Source organism: Grampus griseus (assembly GCF_964374135.1).
Source record: "Grampus griseus genome assembly, chromosome: 12".
NCBI lineage: Eukaryota > Metazoa > Chordata > Mammalia > Artiodactyla > Delphinidae > Grampus > Grampus griseus.
The window spans coordinates 47,356,115-47,382,726 of record NC_139006.1 but is presented as its reverse complement, the minus strand read 5'-3'; the positions used below and the strand labels follow the sequence as shown (position 1 = coordinate 47,382,726).

Here is a 26,612-nt window from a genome sequence, read left to right as displayed (position 1 = left end):
CTTCCCTGGTGGCACAGTGGTTAAGAATCCGCCTGTCAATGCAGGGGACACCGGTTCCATCCCTGGTCTGGGAAGATCCCACATGCCACGCAGCAACTAAGCCCATGCACCACAACTACTGAGCCCGTGTGCCACAACTACTGAAGCCCGCGTGCCTAGAGCCCGTGCTCTGCAACAAGAGAAGCCACTGCAATGAGAAGCCTGCGCACTGCAACGAGGAGTAGCCCCCGCTCACCGCAACTACAGAAAGCCCGCGTGCAGCAACGAAGACCCAACGCAGCCAAAAATAAATAAATTAATTAATTAGGAAAAAAAGAGAGTAGATCTTAAAAGTTATCATCACAAGAAAGAAAAATTTTATAACCATGTATTCTGACAGATGTTAACTAGACTTTTGGTGGTTTTGCAATATTTACAAAAATTGAATCATTACGCCATACACCTGAAACTAATATAATGTTATATGTCAATTTTACCTCAATAAAATTTTTAATATAAAATAAAATATACTAAAATTAAAAAAAAAGAATGAAAGCACTGATGTCTATTTCTGGGTCAGTTTAAAACACATCAGGAAACCCTCAGACTCTACTTAGAGAACCATGAATTTGATGCTCATACTTTACCACAAATGGAACGTTTTAATCCATTTACCAGAAAGCACTTCAGAATTATCTTCAACAGTTTCATTTAAAAAAATGGCAAATTCTGTGACTTGGAGCAACTCAACCCAACTCAGGTCTATGGCGATGTGGCTCTTTGTACTGTATGGTCTGCTCTGGTTTGTATTTAGCTCTCTTAGGCCCATTCTCAACCTCCTGACCCTTTCTGGTAACTCCCTTAGCTCCAGCCTTGAGCTGTGTCCCTAAACCCACTTTCCCAGTGCCTCTGGGACATTTCCATTTAGATGTCTCCCTATCAGACTAGTGCACATTCAACAGGCTTAATTGTGAGTTCATTAACTTCCTCCTGAGCTAAACTCTGTTCCCCTGTATCTCTGTCTTCGACTTTTGTCTCCCTCGATATATACCATACCAAATTTCTTGAATATTTCTTTTAAATGTAAATCAGATTCCGTTTTAGTTTCCCTTATGCAGTTTCAACTCATCTACTCCCTCTTTTCCCAGCTCACTGTTAATAGAAAAAAGGCAGAGGTAGGAAGTCTTTTCCCCCAAATCTACTTTTACAACTGATACTGAGATATGAATAACGTCAGTTTGAAATAACAGACGTTAAAATGGAACTTCTTAAATTAAAGTCCACCAAATGAAAAAAGAACTAAGCTAAAAGTAAGGCTATCTGGGACATCTTGGAAATGCCATAGACTTATCTTTTGTGGCCCAGTTTTATTCCAAAAGAAGCATAGAGATAAGAAATAAAACCTGGGGGCTTCCCTGGTGGCGCAGTGGTTAAGAATCCATCTGCCAGCTCACGGGACACGGGTTCGAGCCCTGGTCCAGGAAGATCCCTCATGCCGCGGAGCAGCTAAGCCCATGCACCACAACTACTGAGCCTACGCTCTAGCGCCCGAGAGCCACAACTCCCTAACTCCGAGCACCTAGAGCCTGTGCTCCGCAATGAAAACAGAATGAGAAGCCCGTGCACCACAACAAAGAGTAGCCCCCGCTCGCCGCAACTAGGGAAAGCCCGCGCACAGCAACGAAGACCCAGCACAGCCAAAAGTAAATTAATTAATTATTTTTTAAAAGAAATAAAACCTGTCCATGGGTTTTTGCTTGCTTTACAGAATGACTTCGATGGAAATAGAAACTATGTTTTGACACCTGAAACTAACACAACATTGTAAATCAACTATACTCCAATAAAAGTTAAACAACAACAAAAAAAGAAATGTTTTGAGCCTATATTATGGGCTACTTTTACACTTTAAATACTCATAAAAATTCCATTACTCACCTTATTTTACAAATGAAGAAGCTGAGATTCAAAAAGATTAACCGAAGTGGTGATTACACAGCTGGTTAGTGGCTATGAAGCTCTCACAGTTTTACTGCATCACAATACATATATACATATTCATTCAAGGTATGTTGCCATATTATACTTGCTTGACTTGAAACTAGTTTATAAACAGAAATTGGCATAAACAACCTCGTTCAGCAAGTTTGGAAATAAGCTCAAGTATGGGATAATATAGAGGTTTCATTTGCATTTCCTCATTTTCCAATTTAAGTTCAATGGAAGAGAGTAATTCATTTAGGAAGTACAAACGGTGTTAGGAAGGCTCACCATCCCCCAAAGCAGAAGGGACTCCAGTTAACATTTACAAAGTGGAAGAGGCCCAAGTAAATTTGCCAAAAGTAGGAATATGGAAATTCTGCCCCCGGCCAGAACAATGGACATAGATTTGTCAAAACAAAGAACAGTAAAGTGAGGGAAGGCAATTTGTCCAGCCCTTATTGTGCTACTTCACGACTATTTTTCCAGTTGCTGATTTCCTATTCACTCTAACAAAGAAAAAGATTAAACAAAGGATTCAACATTTTGCAAATTTATATTTCTCTTTAGCAGAAGCAAAACACTGCACAAAGTTATAGCATTCAAAATCCAAACCAGGGAAAACAATCAGATAACAATCTCCAATAGCAAAGCTGCCCAGTTCAGTTCTACAAAAGAAAATCTTCCAAGACTTGAGGCCCACTGTGTGTCTTTGGTGCAACCTATAAGTTTTAATACTAATACAGACTAAATTTAAATGTAGGCTAGGTATCCTGAGGTTATTACTGCTCTGAACTAATCAATGTATTTCATATAACGCAATAACATCTTAGCTTCCATCTTGGCCTTGAGGAATTACGTCAATGAGCTACATCTGGACAGCTGGGAAACAACCTCAGTAATCAGACAGGAGCTAAATTAGCCTTGAGTTTAAAGTACAGACCTGAAACAACAGGCCCTGAAAATATGGCCACAAAAGAATGCCCAGGGACACTTTTTCTTTAAACATTGTGTGGGCTGCAGATTTTTCTCCCTGGCTCTCTGGGGGGCTTTTCAGTATTGAAAACTGCTTCTCAGATACTAGGCTATAGGTGTCAAGGACCACCTAAGTCCTTTTAAAGACGGTTTGCGCACTTGCATTCATGATTTATGATACTTTTTTCCTGGTAAGCCAGAAAGCACTTACTGCCTCGGGGCTTCATCAAACTAGTTAGTCGGCGGTCCAGAGAAGACATTAAGTGGGTTTCCACTCATGCTCTATGCAATCCCCTCCCCCGCCCGCCCCCCACCAATCTCACCCACACAGTCACACACCCACGCATCCACGGGAAGAAAGCTTTTAAGCAAATAGAACACAAACTCACAGATCCAATCCCTACTACTACTCAGGCACACGTTAAGGACGTGCCAATTTTATAAAGGGATTTTGTTTTTAAACTCTTCCTAGAAACTACCACGGATGTGCGCTAACAGCGAGTTTTAGTTGGTGTGTACGTGGTTTCTAAGACAGTTATTTTTATCTCTACTTCCTACCGCGATGGGGAGGCTGTGCGTAAGGCAGGTAGTCTGCAACCTCCTTCACTCGGTTGGCTGTGTTTTTAACTGCTGCATTTACGGGCTTGGGGGTAACGTTCAAGCCGCAGACCCAGCCCTGGCGGCTTGTTCAACTCTAACGACTACAGCAAGTCACTTGGACGTTTGATTAATCTTTGAGGGGTTTGGGCGTCTGTGTTGGGAAAGGGAGGTGGGGATGGAAGGACAGTTTGCACAGATCCTTGTTTGCTCAAGAGCCCAGCCTCGCGGGCGTTCTAGAACACGTGCACAGAGCCAGCAAAACAAAACCGACCCCGGTTCCGGGCGGAGAAGGAAGCACCGCCCGATTAACCGAGTGGAGCGGGAACTGCGCTCGGCGGGAGCCCCTGCCTTGGGCCCAGGCGGCTGCTGCTTCTCCAGCCAAGCGCACTCTCCTCAGCCGGCAAGCCCTTGCTCCCCGCGGCTCTCGCGCCCGGAATTCCCGTCCCAGGGACTCCGCACTTGGGCTGCGGGAGGAGGCGGCTCTACGGCGGCTGCAGGGCCCGCTTGTTGCTGTTTTCTCCTCCTGAAATCCTGTGTCACCTTCCGGCAGGGCACTTTCCCCGTGGTCCGCACTCGACGGGTCCAGGTCTCTCCCTGCAGCAGTTTCCTTCAAGCGCCGGCTTCTGAACCCCCCGATCCCCAACGGCTCCGCTAACATCGCCCTCCCCAGGGGGTGGGCGCGCAAACCCAGCTCCCCTGGCACTTACACGTGGCCACAGCGGGTCCGGACGGGGTGGTGCAACACCTCGAGGCAGACGGAGCAGTCGAAGGACGTAACGGGCAGCTCGGGGTCCCCCCTGCGCTCCAGGGCCCGCGGGGTGGCCGAGGCGGGCGCGGATTTTCCGCTATCGCTGCTCAGCACGGAGCCCATCGCTGCGCCTACGGCCCAGACCGTTGCCAAGAGCCCGGTGCCTGCAGCCGGCTTGTTTTGTTGTCCTGCGGTAGAGGAAGTAAGTCCCGGCCCAGCCGCGATCGCCGCCGCCCAGAGCGCGCAGCCAGCGCAGCCCCGAAGCAGCCTCCGCCGCGGGGCCCAGCCTCGGTCTGCGGCAGGCCGAGTGCGCGGCCGCGCGTCTGAAGTGAGCCTTCGCTCGCTGCCTAAGTCTAGGCTTGGGGGCGGAGGCGGCCGCCGCACCGGGCACGCCGCGACGTCCAGTGGTCCTGGGAGGATTGAAACCTGACACCTCAACTGCAGAGCTGAGGACCTGGGCGGGCAGTGAGTCTTCCAAGCAATCGCCCGCCTCCTCCTTGCGAACCACTGTAGCAAGTGAATGAAAGTGCGGGCGTGGTCCCGTTTGAAGGCAGTCAGAGAACACCCATTTGTAAGGTGGTTGTCCTATGGGTCCTGCACTGTTGTAATCATAATAGGCCACAAAGATGATCTACGAGCGTCTCCTAAGAAAGTGCTAATCACCACTTCCGTCATGTAATCAACACTGCATAAATGGAGAGGTAGCATGCAGTAGTGGAAAGAGTTCTGGGACCTGGATTCGAATCCTACCGCTAGGACAGGGATTCTAGTGCTAAAATCCTAGGACCCTCCCGACGACCCCCACCCCGTCCAGTTTCGTCGCCTTAGAATCTCCTGCTGTTGTTTGTATTCCCCTCTCCATCCTCTTTTGAATATTTATGACCAAATATAGCATTTATTAATTCACGCATTTAATAAGGCTTTAATGCCCACTGCATGCCAGACTCCTTTCTGGTGATGGGGACACAGTTCCCAACAAGCAAACAAAATCCCAGTTCTCACAGAACTTACTTTAAAAACATTTTTTTCTGGGAGATATAAATTCATGCTCTTTTATTTTTATTTATTTATTTATTTTGCTGTACGCGGGCCTCTCACTGTCGTGGCCTCTCCCGTTGCGGAGCACAGGCTCTGGACGCGCAGGCTCAGCGGCCATGGCTCACGGGCCCAGCCGCTCCGCGGCATGTGGGATCCTCCCGGACTGGGGCACGAACCCGTGTCCCCTGCATCGGCAGGCGGACTCTCAACCACTGCGCCAGCAGGGAAGCTCCACGCTCTTTTTATTTAAAAAAATCCATGGTAATATATAATATGCATATGCAATACACACAAACAATGATACATAATAAGCCTATAAACTTCACCCAGTTTTCCCCAGACTTTACTTTTAATGAGAAGACATAAGTAATCAACAATAAATAAATAAATGAACAAGTTCATTTCAGCTGATAAGAGCCAAAAAGAAGATAAAACAGGGAGTGAGGATGGGGGCGGGGAGGGTAAGAAGGTCAGGGAAGATTTCTTGGATGCGGTGACATTTGAGTAGAGTCATGAATAATGAAAAGGAGTCAGCCACTCAGAGATTTAGGAAGAAGCTTGCTAAGCTCTGGGAACAGTGAGCAAGGCAAGAACAACAACAAAAACCAGGGTGTGGGGCTGGAGCATGAGGGACCAGGGGTGTAAATGGCATGAGATGAGGTAGGAGACGGTCCTGATCATACCCAGTCTTACAGGGCAAGACCAAGAGCTTGGGTTTTATTCCAGGTGCCATGTTTTTTGTTTTTTTTTTTTCAGGTGCCATGTTTGATTTAATTCCACTGCTGTGTGGTTTGGAAAAGACAGGAACAAAATAAGAATGGAAGCAGAGAAACCAGTTAGGAGGCTACTGAATGAATCCAAGTGAGGATAATAATGACCCAAACCAGGGAGTCATCTGGGTAGTAGGTGAGAGATGGACAGGTTTGTGATATATTTTAGACAAAAACCTAAATGGGCTTGCTAATAAATTGGGTATAGGAGTGAAGGAAAGATAGCTATTGCTACCTGTAAAAGATAAACAAAAACCTTCCCTTGGTCCCACATTTCCCTCAGCTCCTACACTATGTCTTCTTTAAGGCCAAATTTCTTGACCTGATGCTCTACTTTTTAGGTCTTCATTTCTTAATTACTCCATCATTATGCCATCTAACCTGGGTTCTGAGCTGACCACTTTATCTGTCCAAAAACTGCTTCGTCATCAGTGTCAGTGGTGGGTGGCTTTTATGTGGATAAATCGAATAGACTCCTTTCAGTCCTTTTCTTGCTTCACCTCTCAACTGCATTTGTCAGTGCTGACTGCTCCCTCCTTGTAGAAACATGCTTTGGCCTTCCTTCTTTCTTTCTGGCCCTTCTTTCTCAGTCTCCTTCACTGGACTCCCCTGCTCCATGGAAAAGCTAAGTGCTAGGGATCGTAGGATTCTGTCTTGGGATCTTTTCCCTTCTGATCACTCATTCCCTACCTAAGAATCTCAAAAATCACATAGATTCTGTTACCATCTAGATTCCAAACTCTTTATCTTTATCTCTTTATCTAGGCACTCAAATGCCCACCTGCTTGCTTGATATAATCACCTGGTTGCTTCTGGCACCTTCAACTCAACACCGCCAACAATGAACTCATTATTGTGACTTCCCACCTGTTCTACCTCCAGTTGTTTATTCCTCTCTTAGTAAATGGCATCATAATCTACCTAGTAGCTCAGTCCAGACACCTGGGAGCCATCTTTGATTTCTTCCTCGTCTTCACTCACATTGAATCAATCCCAATCACAGTTCTGCCTCCAATATATCTCTCAACAGTTCTTGAATTGTTTCATTTTTCTCTATTCCCATGGCCAGCCACCACTTACTTTAAACCACTGTGTTCTCTTGTGTGACCTGTTGCAATAGTTCCTATCTGCTCCACCTGCATCCACAATTGCCACTGTCCAATCTATTATCCACATCGCAACTAAAGTGACCTTTTGAAAAGATATCCTATCTTGTGTCACTCCATGCTCAAAAGACTTAAATGGTTCTCCATAACCCTTAGGATTACATTTCAAATACTTAGCATGATCTACGAAGCTCTCCATGATCTTACTCCTTCCACAACTATAATCAGTAGAATACCTTCAGCAGCAGGGAACAGAAATTCAACTGAATGCGCCTTAATCAATAAGGGTATTTATTATCTAATATGTAAATTAGTCCAGAGCGAAGCAGTTCCAGAGTTGGCTCAGCAGTTAAAGATGTCCTTAAGGTCTCAGCCCTTTGCCATCCCCAGTGTATCAGTAGTGTCTTCCTCATGGCAGAAGGATGGCAGGAAGTGCTCCAATAATCACATCTACACACAACCATCTCCAAAAACAGAAAGGAAAGATAGAGTTTCCTTCTATTAGCTCCTTCTCCTTTTAAAGTGGGAGGAAAACACTTCCTAGGGGCCTTCTTCTGCAGACTTCCCCTTATATCCTATTTGTCTAAACTGGGCCCCATTATGGTTCTTAAACCAGTCACCAGCAGAGGATAATGAGGGTACTCTAACTGGCTTAAACTCGTAATATACTCCACCGGGCTTGGCTCTTCAGTTGTCTGACCAATACAATTAGGGGTTCTTTACTGGGAAAGAAGAAGATAAGGAAATTGGATAGGCCAACAATAGGGCCTCCCAAAATACCATTGTGGGCCCCATCTGCTCTCATTCTCTCCCTTATTCTGTATGGTCCTAAATGTCTCTACTTCTTATAATTTCTTGACTGTACCAAGCTCTTTCTGACCTCAGCGCCTTTATACGTGCTGTTTTGCTCTGTCTGAACACTTCCTACCAACACCCACAACTCTCAGCTCCTCTCATTCAAATCTCAGGTCTTAGTTTGGTGACTTTCTACACCACATCCATCTCATACTATCATCTCCTTGATTTTCTCATAGTCTGCGGTATTGGCCTTCCTATTTCTCCTGTGGCGGCTACTCTAAGAGTAGACATAATGAATGTGAAGTGTAGGAGGAGCCTTGCGTGTAGGAGCTGATACATGTATTTATCTTTATATATGTGATTCAATACTAATTTCACAAGATAGATATTATATGTTCCCATTTTATAGGCTCAGAGAATGTAACTTAGCAAAGGTCACATAGCAAATATGTGGCAGACCCATACTTTAAAACCAGATCTTTTTTTTTAAAATCCGTGTGTTTTTCACTAAGGCACTTGTGTAGAGATGAGAAGTACTAAGAATCTTAGAAAAGAATAAGACAAAAATTAGATAAATTAAGGCAGGAAACTGGGACCTGGGAGGATAGATGAAAATTAAACATCTGATATTATTTATAAGGCTCTTAATAGACTTATAAAATTGACAGTGATGATGATGATGATGATGGAGGAATCAGCCAGAGAATGAATTTACAATCCAGACTCTAGGCCCTGAAAGGCATCAAAAGTATAGGTTAGTACAAAAGAAATTTGAAAGCCCTATAATCAACATCTCTGGTATCAAGAAGGCTGATGAATCTCTCACTAAATTAAAAGAATAAAATTGCCAGAAAAAATACATACTTTCCTTACTTAGTTCCTTCCAGGAGTAATGAAAAGAAATGAATTTACAATTTTAAGTAGTGCTGAAGATATGAGAAAGACGTCTCTATATTCTTTGAAGTTTATTGTTCATACCGGAAACTTAGAGGAAATCTAAATGTCCATAATAGGAAAACATTTTTGTAAAGTATGGTAAATTGACTTAACAAACAGATAAAGCACCATTTAAAAATGTGCAGCTTGGACTTCCCTGGTGGTGCAGTGGTTAAGAATCCACCTGCCAGTGCAGGGGACAGGGGCTCGAACCCTAGTCCTGGAAGATCCCACATGCCACGGAGCAACTAGCCTGCGCTCCAGAGCCCTCGAGCCACAACTACTGAAGCCTGCACATGCCTGGGGCCCGTGCTCCGCAACAAGAGAAGCCACCGCAATGAGAAGCTCGCGCACTGCAAGGAAGAGTAGTCCCCTGCTCGCCGCAACTGGAGAAAGCCCGCACACAGCAACAAAGACCCAACACAGCCATCTCCCCACCCCCCAAAAACGTGCAGCTTGCCATTTTTAGGCCCGTTTGTAGTGTTTCATTTTAAAAATGCATGTGGGTGAAAAGACAGGGATGTTTATTATAGTACTGTTTGTAATAGCAAAATATTAGAAATACTTTGAATGTCTACCAATACAAGAGTGATTAAATACACTATGGTACATCTTTACAATGGAATACTATGCAGTCTTTAAAAAAGAAGAGCAACTCTGTAACTCTCCTCAAAGGAAGCTCTCCAACGTATATTGTTGTGAAAAAGGCTTTAGGAGCACAACTGTATGTATTGAATACTATCATTTATATTTTTTAAAGCCCATATGCATGCATCCACACATACATACACACACACATATGTGTACTGGCATATGCATATTAATATCCTTAAAACTATACACAAGGAATGAATAAGTGTGATTGCCTTAAGGGAGGGGAACTAATTGGTTGCTGGGGAGCAAGAATGGGAAGAAGTAATTTTATTGCATGATCTTTTGCATATTTTGATATTTGTGCTGTATATGCACTGTAATAGATAAAAATTAATTTTAACATACATACACCCTTTAACTCAATAATTCTAATCGTTGAGCTAATGTGTAGACAAACATATAACAAGGAGATACAAACAGAAATGTTCTTTGAAGCATTGTCTATAATATCAAAAATATGCAGCTAACAAAATTTCCATGGGGAATGATTAAATATATTATGGTACACACATTCTGTGGAAGGCAATGCAGTAATAAAAAGAACAAGCAAAATTTTATAGCACTTAACTATATATCAGGTATTAAGCTAAATGCTTTATATATAGTAACTAATTTGATCCTTGAGGTAACCCTATGACATAGGTAACTAATTTTGTCCTCCTGATTTTCCAGAGAAACAGAGGTGCAGATAGGTTAAAAACTTGCCTCAGATCACATTCATGGTAAAAAGCAGAGCTGGGAGTCCAATCCAGGAAATCTCTCTCAGTACCTACGAATTTAACCACTATGCAATACTGGCCTTCCCTGGGATAACATGGGAGGTATCTCTAAGACACTGTTAACTAAACAGGGATATTGTTGAAAAAAGAAATGTTATACTTCTTATGAAGAAAAAGCATTATATATTTCTCACTGGGGGAAGGCAGTGCAGTACATGTTCAAGGTCCTAGCTCTTTCTCTTGCTGAGTGATCTTGGCAAGTTACTTCTTTGATTTCGTTTCCTCATTTTCAAAACACAGATAATGTTTACTTGTAGAACTGTTGTGAGAGGTCAAATGCAATAATGTTGAAACCCTTGCTCATTGCCTGGCAGGTAGTATTAAATAAATGTTAGTTATCTCTGGCTTTGTTTATTCAGCAAACATCCAAGGAGAGCCTACCGGGTGTCACACTCCTCACTAGACTCTGGGGACACAAGCAGGAGCAAGACTCAATGGAAGGACTTCCCAGGTGGTGCAGTGGTTAAGAATCTGCCTGCCAATGCAGGGGACATGGGTTCAATCCCTGGTCCAGGAAGATCCCACATACCGTGGAGCAACTAAGCCCGTGCGTCACAACTACTAAGCCTGTGCTCTAGAGCCCACGAGCCACAACTACTGAGCCCGTGTGCCACAACTACTGAAGCCCACGCGCCTAGAGCCTGTGCTCTGCAACAAGAGAAGCCACCGCAATGAGAAGCCTGCGCACCGCAACGAAGAGTAGCCCCCGCTCGCCTCAACTAGAGAAAGCCCACACGCAGCAACAAAGATCCAACACAGCCATAAATAAATAGATTTATGTATTAAAAAAAAAAGACTCAATGGAGTGGAAGCTGTTGTTTTTGTCTGCCCAGTATCTCCTAACCTTTTTCAGTAACAGCACCACATCCTCTTCCTTTGGAGGAATTGACTTTTCATCTCACGTGACCTCAGTGGGGCCACCAATCATGTGTCTGCTTTGTAGCCCTCATTGCCCTCCCCTGTCCTGAGTAGGAGTTCCTGTTGCTGGGATCTGCAGCTTCCCTGATGTCTGTCCTTCCTAAGTACAGTTGACACACTTCCTATTTATCTCCTAGCTATGCAGTATCTTACCAGTGCTTCCTCTTTTTTCTTGATTAATTTATTGAGTTGAGTTCTGTTGCTTGCCACCAAACTCACTTACATATTTATTCTGCGTTCTCAAGGCCTTTCATGGCCAAGTAGGTAAGATGGACAGAAAAATAGCATTACTTTTGTTACTCAAGATGATAAGACCAATCTATACAGAGAAAGATCATTATTGGTGCTGACTTAGCCCAGGTGGAATGTAATGAAGGGGAGGAGAAAGAAAGAGCATTCCAAATAGAGGGAATCTGGAATAAAAGACAGAAGGGCAGAGCATTCCAGAGAGAGGACCTGGTGAGCACAGATAAGGAGGCAAGCAGCAGCATGCTCTGTTCAAGTCTACAAGCAGTTCTGTTGCTGCAATTTTAAGCACACAGCAGGCGGTAAGGAGAGAAAAAAACCAGAGACCTAGGCAGAGGTTATATCACGAAAGCTGTATTTGACAGGTGAAAAAATTTCAACTTGCTTCTGTGGCTTAGCGGAGCCAGTTAGGAGGTTAGGTAGAAGAGTGAAATGGCCATACTGCGATTTTGACAAGTCACTCTGTTCATGTCAAGGGTTCTCGAACATTATGTAGCATCAGAATCACCTGAGGAGTTTATTAAAATGGCCTCACTCCAAGGTATTTCAATTCAGGGAGCCAGGAGTGAGCTATGGAAGCTGCATTTTTAACAGTCCCCCAGCTGGTTCTGATGCAGCGGGTCAATGGACCATTCCTTGAGAAATGTGGTTCCACATCATGGGCAAGCAGCAGATCCTTTGGGTTACTTTGACCACAGCAGAGATGTCAGTTTCCAGGACAGAGTTACTTACATGCATTGCTAATGTAATCTGTCCACCACCTTGACCCTGCCTCCTCAATACTGGATGAGATTACACTGGTAAATACCATGGCACCGAAACATACATATCTCTGTATTTACAAAGACAATTTAAAAATTCCTACCTATAAACCTATCGAGAGTAATAAAGATTCATAGTGTTCATCAGAAATACGGGCATCCGACATGTGAATCTGAATGGTGTTAGCACACCTCCACAATCTGAAGTGTCATTTGATGGTACAATGAGGCACGATTCTCTTAAAGGGAGAAGAACACCATCACAAATGAAGTTTTGCTGAATGAAAGACCTATGAGTTCCCCCCCAGGTAAGGTCCTAAATCTTCGTCTCTGGTTTCAGCATAATTGGTTTTTCATACTTGAATATTGTCCTCAGTGTTCCTGCTAAGCAATCTCACTGCTGTTTGTTGCTAGGTTTCCCAGGTAGCGTGTTAGGGGTAGCTGTCCCTGTGCCTTTCTGACCATTGCCATTTTCTGCAACCATGGACAGTCACATTACAGCATATTCTCAAAACATGCTGTCTGACTCCAGGAATAACTTGGTGAAATATTTCTGTAACTTTCAGTGGACAGCACAACTGAGTAATGTTTGAACCAAATCCACGTTTGGGGTGGACTTCAATGAACATGAAATCGTGGCATGCCTAGAATGGGAAAGGACCATAGAGGGTTTCTGACCCAGTTCTCTCATTTTGCAGATTAGTAAACTGATTTCCAGTGAAGTGAAAGCAGTTACACTGCATCCTTCAACATTTCAAATGGACACATTTGATAGAAAAATTAAGGCATTAAGTACTCGGAAAGCATTGGCACATTTATAAGCGACATAGTCTATTGGGGAGGCAAGGTCACAATGATGAAAAGATAAGTAACAATAAATGATTTAAATAGTGGTTTAAGACAACATTAGAAGCAATATTAACAAAGTCGTCCATGATTAATTGCTTACAAATATAAGATCTCTTTGTGATTTTGCACAACAGCAACAATTTGCCATTGAATATTCTTCTATTACGAACACAACTATCCATCTTTTATCACAGAATAATGTCAATGCTTCAGGCTTTAATTCCAAACAAATGTGATTGCTTTCTGTGATAAACGCAGAAAGGTGTCTTTTCACCTGGGGAAGGCAAAAATATGCTTTATTGGTACACGAGTGTATACAAATAGGCTCCCATTATGGAAGTCTTCTTTAAGCTAGAAGACAGTGAAGACAACAACAGATACTATTTGACTGATTACTACAAATCATGCACAATGTTTAATGCCAAGTACATATATGTATGTATGTATATGTCAGTATTATAACAATTAAGCCATGTATACATTCATATACACACATGTGCGTTTATACACATATGTGTGTGTATAGTTGAATGTTTCAATGACACATTTCTTTCTGATTCCCTTTTCAAAATTTAGGCTAAGAGAGTAACTTGTCCAAAGTCGAACAATTGCCATGTGGCAGAGCCAGAGTTTGGCACCACATAGCTCAGCCTCCTAAGTCTATGTTTGTGGTTACTACACAAGGCTACAGGTGTCAGGTTTTTCCCATTATAGCGTCAGATATACAGGTAGGACCGAGTCTGTTTTATTTATGCTGTTTGTTTCCTTAGGTTGACACTCTGAGTTCCCAAATCCAGAAAATAATATAGGATATGGTGAAAACAGACTTGATTTTTTTTTAAGGCATAACATAGGTAACTGAAAATATCTTACAGTATTAAAGATGTCCCTAGCATAAAGCAGGTGTAAACTTTGTTATTCCCACTTTACAAATGGACAACTCAAGCATACAAATAGGCCTAACACACCATTTATTTCTAGCCTATGCCCTCACAATTTGAAAGGTACGTCAGTTGAAAAAGAGACACAGAAATTACAGTAGAGGTTAAACTCCAATGATCTGGAGTGGCAACAACAGCTACTGTATGAATTTTATGAAGAAATTTCTGGGAAAATTAATGGTAAGAGCTCTTTTTCTGTGCCTCAAACTGAAGAACAACTTCTCCTCTTAAAAAATAGCATAGCAGTAAAGGTTGTGGGTGTCATTTTTTTGACATTATATCCAAATCCATATCAGTTGCACCATGTGAAAGACCAGTGGTGTCCTCAGATGTTGAAGTAAACAACTACTGTCTATAAGAAAGTGCTAGAATAAATACGTTTTATGCAGTGCTTGTGTTCCTCTTTTCCCTCCTCTGTTTGTATTTGGTCTTCTGATCTTTTGCACAAGCAATAGGAATAGTGGGACAGGGTGGAAAGACACGGTCCACCTGGGAATTAGGTGCATACCACTGGGCCAGGATAAGGACATGCTGTGAAGCAACTCTCCAGGTGCCGTACTAGATACACAGAGCCTTTTTCCAGATGGTGCCCGGACAGGTTAGGTGCTGAGGTGCTGGCTGGGTGGGGTCACTTTGTGTCCCTTTACAGTTAACAGCATATGTTGAAAGAAGAGGTGTTGTGGACCAATGGACACTGGAGTAAGTTTATTAATTTTAAGACTTCAACTGGGATTATTAAAAGTGTAGCAGTTCTCCAACTGCAGTTGGAGTACACCAAAATAACGTATCATCACTGTAAATGGAAATTTATTAAAAGCACAATATCCAAGATTTATATAAAAGATCATGCAAAGAGAATTAACTTAAATCCATAAGTCCTTCTTCAGAGCACCAGGCAATTCGATCCAGCATGTTAAGAATGTGCCACAATTGTTTTGTAGTGTATGTATATACCTCTAATGAATTGTATTGGCCTATTTTCTTCTTTTATTGGTCCCAGTATAAAACTGGCTTCCCTTCCAATATGTAAAACCAGTCACTATTAAAATGCCAATGAGGGTCTAGTGAGCATTTTCTTTTTTTGTTTTAGTGATCAGAAACATATCAATCATATGATATCGCTTATATGTGGACTCTTAAAAAACGGTACAAGTGAACCTATTTACAAAACAGAAATAGAGTCACAGATGTAGAAAACAAGCTTATGGAGGGTAATGGGGAAGGAGAGATAAATTGGGGGACTGGGATTGACACATACACACTACTATATATAAAATAGATAATAATGGGCTTCCTTGGTGGTGCAGTGGTTGAGAGTCCGCCTGCCGATGCAGGGGACACGGGTTCGTGCCCCGGTCCGGGAAGATCCCACAAGCCGTGGAGCGGCTGGGCCCGTGAGCCATGGCCGCTGAGCCTGCGCAGCCTGTGCTCCGCAAAGGGAGAGGCCACAACAGTGAGAGGCCCGTGTACTGGAAAAAAAAAAAGATAATAAGGACCTACTGTACAGCACAGGGAACTCTACTCAATACTCTGTAATGACCTATATGGGAATAGAATCTAAAAAAGAGTGGATATATGTATATGTGTCACTGATTCACTTTGCTGTACAGCAGAAACTAACACAACATTGTAAATCAACTATACTCCAATAAAAATTAATTAAAAAAAGAAACACACCAATAGTTTCTCAATTTTTTAAATAAAATTTAAAATTTACATGAGTCTAATCAAACATGATTCCACTCAAAAAAAGAGAAATAAGCAGCTCTATATTCGCCTTATATTTAACCTTTGTATTTACAACTGGTAACTGCAATACATAAACTAACACACTCAAAAGATTTAATGGAAATACTGCTTTACTAGATTTGCTTCAGAGAATCATCTGGAACTCCATTGCCAGATAAGAATGAGTAGCCAAAAGGTTGGTCAAAAACTGAAGTTATCAATAGTGATGGTAGAGTAGCAGTAATGCAAAGGACAAGCAAAATTTAAATGGAAAATTTTTATGTTAGAATAATATAAAATTAACATTAATTATGAGTTAATCCTATCCTAAACATAAAACTTACAAGAATAAAAACTAACCACGAATTGTAAACTGAACCACTGTGCCCCTGGCCTAACTCAGAAATAATGGCCTTTTCTATGGCATAGCGGTGGCCTCCTAGCTTGTCTCTGTGTCAAAGAGAATACAGAAAAATCAGGGGATTCTAGGTCCGCAGTTGCAGAGGTAAGAGAAGGATCAGTGTTTCCTTCACTTTCAGGCTCTGGAGAGTACTCCTTCAGGCAACAGTGGAAAAATCAATGCCAGATGGCTCTCAAGGAGATTTTGCTAATGGTTCTGTTATTGTCAAATCCCCTGTGGAAAAATTCCGATACAGCAGGGCGGGGCTGCAGACTTCATATCTCGTGAACCGCTGACCTCCAAGGTAGAGGAAGCCACCGGCGCGGTCTCACCCACAGGCCCTAGCAAAGACTGTTTTTCCCAGTACCAATGAGTTATGACTTGGTTTTCAGACAAAACAGCAGAAATTTCCTCCCTTTTCCACTTTTGATTTGTGTTGAAGTGGTATTTTAATCAGTTAAAGAAAATTCATCCCTGGTGGCACAGTGGTTGAGAGTCCGCCTGCCGATGCAGGGGACACGGGTTCGTGCCCCGGTCCGGGAAGATCCCACATGCCGCGGAGCGGCTGGGCCCGTGAGCCATGGCCGCTGAGCCTGCGCGTCTGGAGCATGTGCTCCGCAACGGGAGAGGCCACAACAATGAGAGGCCCGCGTACCCCCCCCCCCAAAAAAAGAAAATTCATAAATAACGTTAGCTACTACTTATGAGGCACTTACCATGTGCCGTTAAAGTGCGAAGTACATTACATAGTTTAGCTCATTTCATCCTTCACTCTTAAAACCGGTATTACTACCTCAATGTGAACTTAAATAACTGGCATAAGACCATGCAGCTTGTTAAGTTGTGGAGCTGGAAGGTAGACACGGGTCTGTATGACAATGAAGTTTCAGTTTAATTGCTGTTCTATGTTTTCTGTTCTAAAGTACAGAATTTAAGAGAATAACTTCATAAATAATCCCATAGCCCTGGTAAAACTGCTTTCATTTTCTTGCATTCCCTTTCATTATTCATAGGAATATCAATGGCAACTTCTTTTCCGTTTATTGTTGTCTCCACCTACTATATCCTTTCGGTTTAGCAAGAGTAACCACTTTCCTAGAAATGACCTTGCACCCAACACCCCGCCCCCAGCCACCCTCCACTGTTTTTGTTTTGTTTTTTACTTTATTTGTATTTTTTTATTTATTTGGCTGCGTTGAGTCTTCGTTGCTGTGTGTGGGCTTTCTCTAATTGTGGCAAGCGGGGGCTACCCTTTGTTGTGATGCGCGGGCTTCTCATTGCGGTGCCTTCTCTTGTTGCAGAGCACCGGCTCTAGGTGCAAGGGCTTCAGTAGTTGTGGCGCGTGGGCTCAGTAGTTGTGGCTCACGGGCTCTAGAGAGCAGGCTCAGTAGCTGTGGCGCACGGACTTCGTTGCTCCGCAGCATGTGGGATCTTCCCGGACCAGGGCTCGAACCCGTGTCCCCAGCATTGGCAGGTGGATTCTTAACCACTGCGCCACCAGGGAAGTCCCCCGCCACTGTTTATTAGTTCAGGGATGGCTACCTGACCGAAGCTTGGCTGAGAATTCTGTTCCATAGGCATTTCGAAATTCGGGCAGAGAGATTTCAAAATATAGAGAAGGGAGGGAGGGAGGGAGGGTGGAAGGGAGAGAAAATGAATCAGTTCCTCTCTGCACTGGCTGTAACTTGTAAAATTCTGAAGCTTTGTGTCATTATGTTCTTCATCGTGGAATGCAGAATAGAGAAAGCCTTTCGCAGTAAGAAAAACGCAGAAGCACTGGAGAGACATGGAGAATGAGGAAGACCTTGGATTCTCTACAGTGCTTCAGGCTTTAGTTTATTCCTGATGCCCAGTGGGGGCTCAGTCCTTGGATTCTGTGATGTGTCCTGATTTTCCAGAAAGTTCTTTCTTTTGTGTAAGATAGCTAAAATCCACTCTTGTCACTTGCAACCAAAAGAGTTCTGAACTAATACTCTATTAAAAAAAAAATAAATGCATTAAGCAGTTTCCCAATTGTCTGTCTCATAAGAACATCGAAAGGTCTGGAGGAGCGGTGGTGTGAGTGAAGTCTGGAGATGCCCCTTCTATCATATCACCTGCAGGCAAAGACAGTCCAACTCACACCGACTTAACCAGCAAGGAAGACTTACTGGCTTCTGCAGCTACAAGTGCGGAGGAAACGCAAGCTTCTGGGCTGACTTAACCTGAGGACATCAGCACCATTTCTGTTTATCTTGTCACCTCCATGCCCACATCCTTCTCAGGCAAGTGGTGAGATAACCAACTATGAGTTCAAGGAAACTTTCCTAATGTCCCTAACACATTTCACATTAATTCTTGCTACAATCCTTGTGGCCAGGGCAATGTCATGTGCTAAGGTGAGGCCCAAGTTCCTGAACTAACGTCTGGAAAGCAGGATGGAGATTTAACAAGGTTATCTTCCTGAAGAACATGGTTGCATATGATCCTGCAATCCCACTCCTGGGCATATATCCGGAGAAAACCATGGTTCGAAAAGATACATGCACCCCCATGTTCATTGCAGCGCCGTTTACAATAGCCAGGACATGGAAGCAACCTAAATGTCCATCAACAGATGAATGGATACAGAAGATGTGGTACATATATACAGTGGAATATTACCCAGCCATGAAAAAGAATGAAATAATGCCAGTTGCAGCAATGTGGATGGACCTGGAGATTATCACACTAAGTGAAGTAAGTCAGACAGAGAAAGACAAATATCATGTGATATGGCTTATATGTGGAATCTAAAAAATGATACAAATGAACTTATTTTCAAAACAGAAACACAGACTCAGAGAATGAATTTATGGTTACCAGGGGGAAAGGGTGGGGTGGGGAGGGATAGACTGGGAGTTTGGGATTGACATGTACCCACTACTATATTTAAAATAGATAACCAACAAGGACCTACAGTATAGCAGTGAGAACTAGGCCCAATATTCTGTAATAACCTAAATGGGAGAAGAATTTGAAAAAGAATGGATACTTGTATGGGTATAACTGAATCACTTTGCTGTACACCTGTAACTAACACATCATTGTTAATCAACTATACTCCAATATAAAATAAAAATTAAAAAAAAGAATATGGTTGCTACTGTAGGGCGGGGGTAGAACAGATATTGGAGTCCACTCTAGCCCCCCTTTGGGCTCGCTAGCATCCTTACAGGTGCCCCTTCTTCCTCCTTGCTGAGAAACAATGGGTATAGTATGAACAGCACTGGCTGTGGATACAGACTGCCTGAGATTTTTCAGAATCTTGGCTTCCCTCTGAGTCTTCTTCTTGTCCTCAGCGGCCACTGGCCCTGTCATATTCTTTGCTTAAAGAAGGCACTAGAGTCATTAATCTGCACTGAGGAGCCTTTGCTCTCTGGTGCCCTCAGTATGGCTGATGACTGCTCCTTCTGAGACAGCCTGGGAGGCCAGGGATGGTCCAGGGATCTCTGAGAGTGGGTAAGCTCACCACCAAACTTTATCTGGACTGTGGCTGCTTCTTGTGGCAATGTGATATTTTTCTTGGCCCTGAATGTCTCAGCAGTGGTACTGGATGTGGAAGTGGTCAGCACATAGTAAGTACTATCCCAATTGTTTAAGAGGCAGCACAGTTAAGAGCACAGAAATCTCAAAACAGAGTGCCTAGGCTGGGACCTCCCTAGTGGCGCAGTGGTCCTACTGCTAACACAGGGGACGTGGTTTCGATCCCTGGTTTGTGAAGATCTCACATGCCGCAGAGCAACTAAGCCCGTGTGCCACAAGTACTGAGCCCACGTGCCATAACTACTGAAGTCTGCACACCTAGAGCCCATGCTCTGCGACAAGAGAAGCCACCGCAATGAGAAGCCCACACACCGCAACGAAGAGTAGCCCCTGCTTGCCGCAACTAGAGAAAGCCCGTGCAACCCAGGCTTCATTAATAGAGAAAGCAACGAAGACCTAACGCAGCCAAAAATAAATACATAAATAAATAAATTTTAAAAATACATATGTATTAAAAAAGAAAAAAGAATGCCTAGGCTTAGATCCCAGCTTTGGCACTTAACAGCTGGCCATGTGACCCTGGAGAGCTTGCTTAACCTCTCTGTGCTTCATTTTGCTTCATCGATAAAACAAGGTTAGTAATAGCACCTATGACACGGGCTTGTGAGAATTTAGTGAGTTGATACATGTGAAACACTTTGAAGAGTGGCTGGTACATGATAAGTCCTCGTTAAGTATTCCCCAAAGTTATTATCATTATCATTTATTATCTTAGTTTGAATTTCCAGGAAATAGACTCTGAGATAGGAATTTTGGTGTAGGAAAGTTATTGGATAGTACTCTTGAGATCAACCACTGTGAGTGAGGTTAGGATTGGGCAGAGGGAGAACTTGACTTGGGATGCTGTTGTAACAGAGCCTGTGGGGCGAGGTGGGCAGGGAGCTGTCCTTCATTGAGGCCTTTGTTCCACTCCTCATTCCACACCCCTGCCCCGCTGTGAGTAACATTGGATGCAGGCTTCCCCTGAGGATAGGTCTAATTCAGAGATAGGACAATTTCTAGGGTGGGACTTGGTGGTGAGGCATTAGCAGACATCACTCACGGAAGCTGGTGGGGGAAGAGTGGCTTGGTCATGGAGGGGGGGTCTGGGTGGTGCACTGTGACATCCAGTACCTACACCTTCCTGCACCCACTTCCATGAGATGCATTCACTCAGGAGTCAACCCAAAGACATCCAACTGTGGTCTTAGCACCTCAGCAATCTGGGTGTTATGTCATCATCTTTACCAATTCTAGCCATAGCTCCTCAGGGGGCCTATATCTGAATAACAAATAACCTCCAATATCCCAGTAATCAAAGAACAAGATAACTGATTAAAGAGCTGGAAAATGGGAGGCTGGGCAACAACATACAGCTCCAAACACATATATCCTGTAAGACAGGAATAGTGAGTCCTCTATGCCATGCAGAGCCATGAGGTCTTTGGTTAACCACACTGGTAGTCAGAGTTGTGTCCCTGAGAGGATCACCCTTTCTCTTGCCCTTACTGAGCCCTAGTTCTGTCCTCTGGGATGATGTCTTTTATCCAATGTCCTCTTTGGCCATATCTGGGGTGAGCATCAGCACAGAATCCTCGCCTAAGGGTTACATCTATTACGCAACCTATTTCCTTTTATTTTTAATTAATTAATTAATTAATTTTGGCTGTGTTGGGTCTTCGTTGCTGCAAACAGGCTTTCTCTAGTTGCAGTGAGCGGGGGCTACTCTTCGTTGCAGTGAGCGGGCTTCTCATTGCAGTGGCTTCTCTTGTTGCAGGACATGGGCTCTAGGTGCGTGGGCTTCAGGAGTTGTGGTGCACGGGCTTAGCTGCTATGCAGTTTGTGGGATCTCCTGGACCAGGACTCAAATCCGTGTCCCCTGCATTGGCAGGCAGATTTTTAACCACTGTACCACCAGGGAAGTCCTACGCAACCTATTTCCTGATGGTAGGCTTTCCAGCTCATGGGGATTATGTAGGGATTGAATGGTCATCAGATGTTCAAAGTGAGGGCATTTCCAGAAAGGCCTTAAGAAACTTCCCTTATTGGCCTGAATTAAGTCATAATCATTCTCAAAATAAGAATGGTTTCAATAACTTAGGCCTGGGATCCTACAGTAATAATTGGGGAAGGGGGTGATTTTATCAGGTTGGGGAATACCCCTATAGCTGTCATCAGTTTCTCAACCATTTGGAGGCTACACAATGGGAAGTGAAGTAATTGATGATGGGAAGTGATCTATATATTGCCCTGTCAGTCAGTAATTCAACTGGATCGACTGGTTGAGTAGGCAGGATATATAGATCACTAATGAAAATTGATAATTTTGCAAGCTAATCTTCTCCAATCACACTCAAGAATCCCAAACTACACTTTCAGCCTAATGAATTGCCTAAGAAAGATGATCTATTCTAGAAAATAATTGAGGTAAAAACTTAACAGAGGGCCTCTCACCTTCTGAGATGGCCCACACTCTGTGGAGTGTGTTTCTCTGAATAAATCCACTTCTTAACTATCACTTTGTCTCTCACTGAATTTTTTCTGCTGTGAGACATCAAGAACCTGAGCTTCATTAAGTCCTGAGGCCAAGGCCAGGTTTGTGATCTCAGTTAAAAGACCACGGGTTCAAGTCCCAAACTGGGCTTTGGCTGGGTTTGAGTCCCGGCACCTGGGTTCAAGTCCATCAGAGGTGCACAGTTTCAGCTGGCGAGCGAACTAAGGGACAGTGATAAGCTAGACCAACTCCCGCTCATCGTCAACACCGTGTGGGACACCTTCTGTACCATTCCTTGGCGACAACTTTTCAGGCAGTAACACCTGGTTGGGAGACTACCTTGGAAGGAATAACATTTAAAATCGTTTACTGAAGTTCAAGTTTATGTTATTCCCGTTACAGAGTTTGTCAGCAGGAAGAGAAATACTAAATTAACTAGGATTATTTGGCTCTAATGGGACGCTTGTCCAGATGTGAGTCCCTTGGGATATACATGTTTCGTGCTCACAGTTTTGCGCTACATCCTTAGAAGGTTTGGGGGATGGTGAGGAGAGAACGGCTGGCTTCGTGGAGTGTGTGAAGGTGTCCACACCTTGACCGCAGGTCATTTCAGTCACATCTTCTTAATCAGAATATATAATCTTACTACTTTACTCAATTTCATAGAGAAATCAAAAGAAGCAAACAATATTATGAGCTTTTTTGCATGGTCTACTCAAGATAATTCAGCAGCCACTATTTTTGACTGAGTATTGGTGTCTTTGGGGAAACAAAAAAACGTTGGATGGATTTAGAAGTACTTGCCTGTCTCATCCCAGATGTTTGTGATCCAGTCTCCAGGTGTACTTTTTGTGTCCTCGTCTCCACCATGACCAAACTCCTTTTGGCAGGTCGTGCAGTTTGCTCTGCTTTGGTTATTTATTCCCTGATTCGGTGGTATGCATCCTTCTGTCTTTCATTAAAATAACATGGCTGTCAAAAACAAAGCAAAACAAAAAACAAAACTCAACAGGGGATTATGTCAGCAACAGAGAAGAACAATGAGCAACTTAATTTATTTGACCTTACTTGTATTGCTATTATGATGGTGACTCATTGTTCATTTTACATTAGATGTTCTGGCTTTGAAATTATTGTCAAGGGTTATCTAAAAATGCAGTAATCAGTTGTTTTGTCTGCCTCCCCAGATAGGGATCTCATTCAACCTTAAGGACCTAATATCTAGCATAAGGTCTTAAACATGGTGGGAACTTGATGAAAGTTTGTTAAATGCCAAGTGAAATTCCTTGTAACTAGCCACTCACAGTCACTCCACATTTACTGATAATTTTAAAATGAGCTCTTCTGGGAATGAAACTTTTACTTCTATCATCTATCTACATGCTTAGCATAAAATATAAGAATATAGGGAGTTCCTGAAAAATTGAATTGTTAATGTTAACAGGAACGTAACTTTATAAGCAAACCAAGTCTTCTAAATTATTTGAAAGTAGTTGAAAACTATTTGCTTAAGGTGTATAAATATGTCATTTATGTATATGTAGTGAAAACTATTCTTTATGGGAAAAAAAATGAGCCAGTTTACCACGGCTTTATCCGTTTGTAGAACACATGGAAGTATATTAACAATCATCATTTAAATGTCAGTGATTCTCAGCCCCACAATCACTGAAGCAGGACATCTACTTTTTTTCAGTTTGACCACAAGTATTTCTGGGGCTTATCAAGAGGTATCTCACATATGCTTGCAAAAGAGTCCTTTCCCATTGGGCGTTGTCACTGCTCTATGGTAACTCCTTCCTCAGATTCCGTCACCCTTTGCTGGGTGCTGCTGCAGACCCTTGCAGGGCTGCCCTGCTTCTCTGCCTAACACAGGGCTCTTTGCCTGCTCCCCCTACAATTTTGATAGGCACCACTGTCTCTGTTGGTTACTACCACTGATAGGAGTACCTTTCCATATTAATAAATATAATTATATGAAGTATTTTTGTCGACTCATATTGTTATTTATTTGTACACATCAGAATTTATATAATTTACCGTATATTTTAATGGCATTTTATGCACTGTACCATAATTGATTTAACCAATCCCCAATTATTGGACATTTGGTTATTTTGTTTTTTACTATTATAAATAATGCTGCAGTGAACATCCTGGCAGTCAAAACTCGCACATTTCCTTAATCTTTGCTTTAGGATCATAATAGCTAATTTGATGTTTTACATGCTTCTTAAAAGCAAGGAAATGATTTCATAAGTAGTTCAAGAACTGAAGAGTTTGCAGGATTTAGAAGAGCAACTGATAAAAATAGAAAACTCTAACAATTATACCATGTATACCAGCTTAATTATCAGCTACAACAATTCAAGGAAGAGCTGTTCACTGGCCTAGAGCAACTATCTTCCTGGCTATGTTGGTTTTGTTTAGAAACTGCTCACCATCAAGTAAACATGTGGTTTTGGAATAATTTTGCAGACATTTTTATTGTTTTTCTTTAAATATGTAATTAAGTTATTTGAATCCAAAGAAGAGTCCAGCAAAATGAGAACTAAATGAGCTCGTTTAATTTTACGATTTTTTACCTGTTTAAGTAGTATAAGCATTTAAACAGCAGAAGTAGAGCTTATGTAAGAGCACATTCCAGAGAAATTAATAATGGGAGCTCAAATGAGGGCAAGGAAAGGACTTAAGGAAGTCTCTAAAGCAGAGCTGGCTGGCTGATAAGCTAGGACCATAGGAAAATTCCTAGCTGAAAAATGGAAATTAGGAAGGAGACTGCAGTTCTCAACATTTAGATCAGTTCTGTTTTATTTCTTCTGCTGGTTTCTTCACTGTCAACCAGAATATAAAGCTGGTTTGCCAGGGGCAAATCCCAGGTCAATTCTGTACATCTTATTTGAGTCTTTCTTTCTCAGAGACTGGTTCTGCTCATCATAACCCTTACTCACTGACAGGAAATCTCTCTATATCCAGATAGATCACCCAGTCATGACCACTGTATTGAGTGACTTACAAATCAGTTGCCTGCCTGAAATAATAATAGCTATCGTTTATATGTACCACAGACTGGAGTAAGGTCATTACTTTCATTATTTGATTTTATCCTCCAACAACCCTAGGTTGCTGCAGTCTGCAGGGAACAGAAACTGGACTCAAGACTGCTTAAACAGTAAGAACTTGTACTGGCTTACAGAACAGGAAGAGCAAACATAGTGTTGGCTTCAGGCAAGGTTTCTCCAGGATTCTGGCTCTATTTTCTTACAATTCTGTTCAATTCTATATGTCAGCTGTGTTCTGAAGCTGATTTCCCTGGTGGTGTGGAATGGGTGCTGGTAGCATTTGGGGCTACTTGTGTCCTTTTTGATGTATGGAATGAGAAAGAGATTTCCTGTTCTTCCACTAGCAGAGCAAGGAAAACCTTTCCCAGAAGCCTCCATTAATTCCTTTGTATTAGTCAGAGTGGGCTCCCATAACTAAATATCATAGACTGAGTAGCTTAAAGAAAAGAAATTTATTTTCTTACAGTCTGGAGGCTGGAAGTCTAAGATCAGAGGGCCACCACAGTCAGGTTCTGGTGAGTACTTTCTTTCTGGCTTATAGACTGCTAGCTTCTCTCTGTGCCCTCACATGGCACTGAAAGAGAGAGAAAATGACAGAGAGAGAGAGTGTGCAAGAGTGCTAGCTGTCTGGTGTTTCTTCTAATAAAAGTACTAATTCCATCTTGAAGTCCAACCCTCATGGACCTCATCTAACCCTAATTACCTTCCAAAGGCCCCACCTCCAAATACAAATACAAACACCATAGCATTGAGGGCTTCAACATATGAATTTTGTGGGAACGCAATTCAGTCCACAGTGTCCTTCTTCATATCTCCTTAGCCATCCTGGTGCAATCATTTGCATTGAGAATGAGATTCTCGTGATTAGCTTAGATGGATCAGCTGAGGTGAAAAGAATGTGGGGGAGTCAACCACAGAGCCTATGGTTAAGTAGGTACATTTCACAAATCAGAAGACTATCTGAAAGATGTTAAGTGAGCAGCCAAGGTCATGCACATAATGAGTGGGAGAGCCAAGATTCAAACAGCTATTTGTAGGTATAATTTACATACCATAGAATTCACCATTTTAAAGTATACAGTTCAGGGACTTCCCTGGTGGTCCAGTGGTAAAGAATCCACCTTCCAATGCAGGGGATGAGGGTTCGATCCCTGGTTGGGGGACTAAGATACCACATGCCATGGGGCAACTAAGCCCTCGCCGCAACTACTAAGCTTGAGGGTCTCAAAGAGAGAGGCCTCGTGCCGCAAACTACAGAGCCCACGGGCTCTGGACCCTGCGCCACATGTGCCGCAAACTACAGAGCC

At 42.8% G+C, this 26,612-nt stretch overlaps 1 protein-coding gene across 5 annotated transcripts in view; it reads right to left on the bottom strand.

Moving 5' to 3' along the window:
- The window catches only part of RNF125 (ring finger protein 125), a 109,415-nt gene that overhangs the window by 36,247 nt on the left and 46,556 nt on the right, over positions 1 to 26,612 (bottom strand). For 4 of the 5 annotated variants that reach the window (XM_082667630.1, XM_082667629.1, XM_082667631.1 and 1 more), the window contains one exon: positions 23,048 to 23,215. Coding sequence is in view for 1 of the 5 variants with exons in the window: in XM_082667628.1 (XP_082523754.1) it covers positions 4,242 to 4,405 (164 nt within the window). In the remaining 4 variants the exon portion in view is untranslated. Of the gene's footprint in view, positions 1 to 4,241; positions 4,589 to 23,047; positions 23,216 to 26,612 lie in introns of those variants that run through there. The other variant, XM_082667628.1, reaches the window with a different exon arrangement.